The sequence below is a fragment of the Lingula anatina genome, chromosome 9, assembly GCF_051362555.1.
Source record: "Lingula anatina isolate TDL-2025a chromosome 9, LinAna3.0, whole genome shotgun sequence".
Taxonomy (NCBI): domain Eukaryota; kingdom Metazoa; phylum Brachiopoda; class Lingulata; order Lingulida; family Lingulidae; genus Lingula; species Lingula anatina.
This window is the reverse complement of record NC_141775.1, coordinates 17,971,447-17,979,487: the sequence shown is the minus strand read 5'-3', so window position 1 is coordinate 17,979,487 and position 8,041 is coordinate 17,971,447. Positions and strand designations below refer to the sequence as shown.

At 39.8% G+C, this 8,041-nt stretch overlaps 1 protein-coding gene across 2 annotated transcripts; it reads left to right on the top strand.

Moving 5' to 3' along the window:
* The first annotated feature begins 2,075 nt into the window (after positions 1-2,075).
* LOC106155319 (11-beta-hydroxysteroid dehydrogenase 1-like) lies at positions 2,076-7,067 on the top strand. Of its 2 annotated transcripts, none has more exons than XM_086996382.1 (4): positions 2,076-2,298; positions 3,934-4,147; positions 5,429-5,566; positions 5,938-7,067. In XM_086996382.1, exons 1-4 carry the CDS (start codon positions 2,272-2,274, stop codon positions 6,168-6,170), a joined length of 612 nt encoding a protein of 203 aa, XP_086852508.1. In that variant the 5' UTR covers positions 2,076-2,271; the 3' UTR covers positions 6,171-7,067. The 2 variants fall into 2 exon arrangements, with proteins under 2 accessions (XP_086852508.1, XP_086852509.1); XM_086996383.1 differs by lacking the exon at positions 2,076-2,298 and adding an exon at positions 3,220-3,274.
* Positions 7,068-8,041: the final 974 nt, after the last annotated feature.

The window sequence follows — 8,041 nt, the reverse complement described above, 5'->3', positions numbered from 1 at the left end:
AAGGGTTAATACTAAAATTTTCCCTGATACAAAAACCCCTATTTGAGCGCTTATTCCTGACTGCGTTAATTACGGGTGATTAGAAAGTAATCTATGAGGACGCAGGAGCGATGATCGCTACTCTTACCAACGGTAAATCACCGATTTACTTGACTCCGCTACTTCGAGCAAAATCACACACCACCAAAAGACAAATTAGACCACGTTCGTCCTCTTATTAAAACAAAGAATGTAAAAATGTGATGTCGGTCAAAGAAGAGGCCTAGACTACGTGCTTCATGGTTTATTAGATAGGCCTATTCATTGGATTTTTTTATTTCATTATTATAGCTTCGCCTCGCGAGACCCTTTTTTATATATTTAAAACACAGCACCCCACTGGTTTCGCGATCATGAAGAAAGGGAGTGTAGCAAAGAACCTCATTAATGGTCGTAATAATAGGTGGTTGCATTGTAGGCCTAACCTTGTTCATTTTAGTCGACAGACTAAGCTAGAAGAAAGAAAAGATCATTATCGCCTCTCTTTACTTAGGAACAATAAGGATGGCTAGTGGCAGCATTTATAAGTTCTTTTATTTAGAAACTTTCCGATCCTTTGTCTGGGACTGCGTCCGAGAAACGGCGATAACGACAGAGACGTCCTCGAACATTTTGGACTCAGTGCAAATAAAAAAAAAAATCCGTTAAGAAGTAGCCTTTAAATGTCCTGGCAAATAATTTTGCGATGGCTCAGAGAGTTCTAGAATGAATGACAAGCAACGACATTAGGGTTAATAATAGACTAAAAACTATCAGAGTGTAGGCCTGTCTTACTTCATTTCTAAGGCCATCTTGTGATACGAGTCATGCTACACTACAAAAGAGGGGGTAGCAGTGGATGATTTAATACAGGGATACCATCGATAGTATATCAATAGAAAATCGCAATCCTCAAATGTTTTTTAATTCATTAAATATAAACGGTCTTTTCTCGTACAATGGGTCTGGTAAAGTTGTATTGGCCTATCAGTTGGAAACACGTGGTTCGTCTACAATTGCAAATGGCGGAGGTGCCGTGTAGTTATTGTCGTAAAATTAGCTGGATACGGTGCAAGTGAGAAAATTATTCATTAAATTTAGTTTTCGAGCGTCAGCTTAATCTGGTAAAATGCGAGACGAAAAAAATGATAGATAGAGCCTTATGACCCACTGTAGAATGATGCCGAATAATACATCAACGACGTAGTTTTTCGGCAGATAAACGTGTTTCCATTCTCGGCTGACTGAGGAAAGGTTTGAGAGAGCATTTAAAGAAGAGGCGGTCGAACCAATAGTGAGTAGGAAGTGTGCTGCAATCAAGACGAACAATACCGATCATAAGTGGACAGCTAATAACCCCTAATTAACCCCGGGTTACGCGCTGCTGTGTTGACTCCTTGCTGGGAAGGGGTAGCGGCCTCCTACTGCTGTGCGTAATCAAACATTGTCTTCTAACATGCGGCTACACGACGGTTTCATTGTATTAATAAAGTAATACCTATTCATAAGGAAGGGGGCGGATGGTAATCTTACGAGAATTAAATCAGTTATCGATCATACGCGTACCAATAGTCGTGTTTTTTTTAGCTATACGGTACGTTGTCTGCTTAAGATAAAGCCACATATTTGTCATTACATATGGATTAAAAACAGGCCTACCGGTGCGATATTTAATTACCAGATTTGTAACAGAAATCAAAATGATAATAGGCTGATATAAGCATATCGGTTTTATCACAGCCATGGTGAGAGGCAAGAGAGTGCTCATTACCGGGGCGTCCTCTGGAATTGGAGAACAGGTGGCGTACCATTTCGCCAAGAAGGGAGCAAACCTTGTTTTGACGGCGCGCAGAGAAAACCTCCTAAAAAAGGTCAGTTACCGGTAATAAATTAAGAGAAGTGAGGGAAGGTCAACCTTCAAATAACAGCTTTGAACTTCGTATCTTAGAAAATATGCTTTATTAACGATTTTGCATTGGATTTTGTATTGTTCCAATACTGAAATCTTTGAATCTAATGCTTTTAGCGCTTTGCCTCCATTTCTTTCGAATAAACATTGTTTAAAAAAAATTAACAATTTTATTTTCCTTTACAAAAGCTGCTCTGTAATTTACTTATTGGTATTGCAATTTGAACAGTTGAGTGTCTGTTGCATTTTTTCCATAATAACGGCTTCAGGTCATCGCAGAGTGTAACAAGTTATCTCCGGCACCTGAGTCTAACCATGTGTACACAGTAGCTGATCTGAGAGACATGGAGGAGACAGCTAGAGTTATCAAGGTACACAGTACGCACACACACACACACACACACACACACACACACACACACATTGACCTGGGAGACATATATGGAAGAGACAGCTAGGATTATCAAGGTACACAGTACACACACACACACACACACACACACATTGACCTGGGAGACAAATTAAGGAGGAGACAGCTAGAGTTATCAAGGTACACAGTACACACACACACACACACACACATTGACCTGGGAGACAAATTAAGGAGGAGACAGCTAGAGTTATCAAGGTACACAGTACACACACACACACACACACACATTGACCTGGGAGACATGGAGGAGACAGCTAGAGTTATCAAGGTACACAGTATACACACACACACACACACACACAAACACACACACATTGACCTGGAAGACATAGATGAGACAGCTTGAGTTATCAAGGTACACAGTACACACACACACACACACACACACATTGACCTGGGAGACATGGAGGAGACAGCTAGAGTTATCAAGGTACACAGTATACACACACACACACACACAAACACACACACATTGACCTGGAAGACATAGATGAGACAGCTTGAGTTATCAAGGTACACAGTACACACACACACACAAACACACACACATTGACCTGGAAGACATAGATGAGACAGCTTGAGTTATCAAGGTACACAGTACACACACACACACACACACACATACACACATACACATTGACCTGGGAGACAAGGAGGAGACAGCTAGAGTTATCAAGGTACACAGTACACACACACACACATTTACCTGGAAGACATAGATGAGACAGCTTGAGTTATCAAGGTACACAGTATACACACACATACACACACACACACACACACATTTACCTGGAAGACATAGAGGAGACAGCTAGAGTTATCAAGGTACACAGCATACACACAGACACACACACACACATACACACACACACATTGACCTGGGAGACATGGAGGAGACAGCTAGGGTTATCAAGGTACACAGTACACACACACACACACACACACACACACACACACATTGACCTGGGAGACATAGAGGAGACAGCTAGAGTTATCAAGGTACACAGCATACACACAGACACACACACACACATACACACACACACATTGACCTGGGAGACATGGAGGAGACAGCTAGAGTTATCAAGGTACACACACACACACACACTCACACACAGACATTGACCTGGGAAACATGGAGGAGACAGCTACAGTAGGGTTATCAAGGTGCACAGTACACACACATCAATGATTTTCCACAGAAGGACGTTAGATCGGGAACACAGCTAAATTCCTGGCATTATCAATTTCGGCAGTCATCATTGGTAGAGGGGTTATATGGGTCCCGAACAATGTGAACGTTGTGAATTACAGTATTGTCAAATGTACGGGACGGTGTCTGAATAAAGTGGAATTAGAAACCAGTCTTATTCTTTTTCTAATAAATATAATATAATATTCATGGAAACAGGCGTGAAGAATTTTGTGACCTTGACGAAAGCACGGACAGTGAGGACAGTGTCAATTAACAGTGAGAATTAAAAGTGTGTACAACTGCAAAATATCTCTAGAATTGCAACAAACGATTGGCTAAATATTAAAAAAACGTTATTGTTTTTTTTTATAATCCAAGTTTACGGAAAACAAACTCGGCGGGCTGGACATACTGATTTTGAATCACGCCATACTCCCTAACGTCCAGCCGTGGCTGGGGACAGGGGACAACTTCACGAGACTGACCACCAGTATGGACGTTAACATCCGGTCATATGTTTATCTGGCGTCCCATGCACTACCTCTGTTAACCAAGAGTCGTGGTCACATTTCTGTGGTCTCCTCTACTGCGGGTGGGTATGTCGTCTGCTTGTCAATCACTTCAAACAAAAAAGTTTCAAATAACAAGTGAATTTAAAAAAAGTTCATTTCCGTAAAATATACTAGCAGAATACTGTTTCAGAGATGTTGAATGTGTTGCTGTTGTATTGAAGACGAGACAGAAGTGGTCAGTTTGACAGGAACTGTAGTCCATTCTCCACAACTTTGTACAGTCCAATAAACTAACCCCCAAACTCCGACTAACCCTAACCTGTACTAACCATATGGGACCCTGGACTTCCATTCCTAGGTCTACCATTCCTGTCACACCGCTAACCCTAACCTGTACTAATCATATGGGAGCCCGGTCTTCCATTCCTGTCACACATGTACAAACGTTTACTGTCACGTGTTTCAACCTCCATCGTTTTATTTTCCTACAATTCTGTCAATCTCGTTATGAACTGATATAATATATATTTATAATTATATAAATATATTTATAAAATAATATATTTGAAAATAGCACGACTATAGTTGTTTTAGTTTTATGGTACCTATAGTCCAGTGGGCGTATGTCATAGCAATGAACATAATAAGAATTGAACTATTTCCTTTGGATGACTGAAGATGTCACTTCAGTATCTGTACTAATTCAGACCACGCTGTTATTTCAGGAGTAACCGCCACACCATATACAGCCGTTTACACCGCCACTTAGTACTAATGACTGAAGATGTCACTACAGTATCTGTACTAATTCAGACCACGCTGTTATTTCAGGAGTAACCGCCACACCATATACAGCCGTTTACACCGCCACTTAGTACTAATGACTGAAGATGTCACTACAGTATCTGTACTAATTCAGACCACGCTGTTATTTCAGGAGTAACCGCCACACCATATACAGCCGTTTACACCGCCACTTAGTACTAATGACTGAAGATGTCACTACAGTATCTGTACTAATTCAGACCACGCTGTTATTTTAGGAGTAACCGCCACACCATATACAGCCGTTTACACCGCCACTTAGTACTAATGACTGAAGATGTCACTACAGTATCTGTACTAATTCAGACCACGCTGTTATTTCAGGAGTAACCGCCACACCATATACAGCCGTTTACACCGCCACTTAGTACTAATGACTGAAGATGTCACTACAGTATCTGTACTAATTCAGACCACGCTGTTATTTCAGGAGTAACCGCCACACCATATACAGCCGTTTACACCGCCACTTAGTACTAATGACTGAAGATGTCACTACAGTATCTGTACTAATTCAGACCACGCTGTTATTTCAGGAGTTACTGCCACTCCATATACAGCCGTGTACACCGCCACTAAGTACGCTCTCCAGGGGTTCTTTGGCGTCCTCAGGCAGGAACTGGCTCTCTATAACTCTGGGGTGTCTGTTACCTTGTGTATGGTAGGAGCTACACGTAAGTACAGGAACTGGCTCTCTATAACTCTGGGGTGTCTGTTACCTTGTGTATGGTAGGCGCTACACGTGAGTACAGGTATAGCGATGCCATCGTTTATAGTCAAGTGTGATATTGTGTTTATTATTGTTATTTGTATTTGGCATGTACATAGTGTCTTTGATTTTTGCACATTATGTAAATCATGTGAATGTGGAAAAAAATATTTGTATAATCTCAACTTGACGTTTTAATGGCATTTCCGATGGTTCCAAAATCAAACCTTAATTCTTTACTTTTTCTCTCTTTCAAAATAATAAACAAGTATCAAAAACAAATGTTTTCTTTGGTCTTTCTAGATGCGTTTTATTTATTGAACCTTATCTTTTCAGGGACGGAGAGAGCGGTGAAATCATTCGTAGGCATGTTTGGTAGTGACTGGCACAACACCATACAGCCAGTAGAACCAGAACTTGTTGCCCTGGAGATCACCAAGGCAACTGTTACTAGACAATATGAAGTATACACTAGCACAGATATACCATCCAAAATATTCATATCTTTAAGGTTACTGTTTCCAAATTTTGCTGATAAAATGATGCTAAAAAGCTTTTTAGTCTTGTAGATATCATCCTAGTTTGGGTGCTTTTACTTTCTTCAGAATGTATCTGTTAGCTCGGAATTAAACCAGTAGTAGTCAGTTCGATCCACCATGTTTAAACAAAATGTGTATAATACCGTTTAGTTTAGGAAAGACACATTAACAGTTTGTATTTCAAGGAAAATATATTTTATTTGGATAACTTCACGGGCCATATGTGTGTCAAATATCCACAGTCCTGAGAAGACAGAAGTCTCAGTACACTTCCTGGTACAATACGAGTTAAAAGAATATCCTTTGACACGCTCTGGTAATCAATTCAGAACTGAGCACGGCGTGATACCAGACAATTCGGAAACGTGCATGTGTTAACACGTGTGGTAATTGCGAACCCAGCAAAAAAAAAAAATAATAATAATATATGACACAGCGTTTTCTGAGTGATAAACATGTTTTGGTGATTTTTATATAGGTTAATCATATATCAACCTTGAACCTGAAATGTATAACTTACATGTATGTCATGGTAGGGTACAATCAAGTGCTCACATTTTATTTGAATGCAAAGTACTGCGGTGGTGCCTTAAGGGACAGAGCCGTCTTCCTTTTTTTTTAATGAAGGCAGAGCTAGACATTTCGTTAGGAACAGTGTTAAGAGGCTAATAAACGTACTATATATGGTTGTGAAATATTACATTTATGTAAATCCTTAAAAGGGAATTAAAAAGTATTCTGAAAGACGGGCATCTTTTAGGAGTAATATGATATACTGTAGAATAGTTATGGCACTTAATGACATAAGATCATAAGATTCCATAAGTTTAGGAGACCTCCATTATGACCTTAAGCAAGGATTGTATTCAGCGTAGTTTTTCAAAACAAATTATTGTAGTCCGTATAAATTGTAGTTTATGAAAGGCATTTAAATAATACTGTAGAATTGCTTTATTTTCGTCTCTCAGAGATCGTCTAGTACACGTCCTTCTAGGAGTGCAGGATCATTATCAGTTTCCGCTGAAAGAAGAACATCATCATGGTGCGTAAATATGGACTCCTATTCCGCGGATCTTATCTACTTGATTTTCAATGTATATACATGGCCTTTGTACGCTTTGCGAAACAAATAACTCCTTCCATCCCAGAATAAAGAGCTTCAAGGTCATGGGTTGATACACGTAGCAATCTTTTCCGTATAAAACAGTCAGCACTACCCTCTTTCCGCATTCATATGCAAAAACGTGTGCAGTTTGTGCCAATCCAGAAATAATAATCAACATGTGACTCATTATTTTCCTGTAAGGATGTTTTATACAGACAGAAAATTGCTGTTTCACGAGTGTTTCACGAAACGCACTTTTATCTGCATCGGTCCTTGCTCACCCGGAGGAGTTCTAGAAAAAGGTGCATTAGACACCCCTACCCATTCCTTGTCTTCTTCACTCGCTGTCCACCGCAAGGGGTCGCTCGGGATTGCTGATAATAATTTCTGACTAAATCTCCATTTAGAAATCGCATAGATTCCAATAATCACTTTTGGCAGCTTCCACCGAGTGTTTCAGCGTTATCACGGTTCACTCATGCATTAGGGTACATGTACATGTAAGAATCAAAAGTCTTATGTTTGGACCATATAACATTGCAACATTATATAATCCGTTCACTTAAGGTCTTCTGATACTAAAATGAATAGTAGTTGTAAAATTTGCTGTGCAAGGGCTAGCGTATCCAGCCTTATGAAGAGAACGCCTGTGTATAGGTAGCTCGTTGCTATCCATACCAACTGGTTATGGCAATAAAAAGTCTTTATTTCCAACAGTGTGATCAAAATGTTGTCTTTGCTATTGAAAATATCAACTTTTGTCTTTTGTTAATTTGCAGATGATTAATTGCCACAG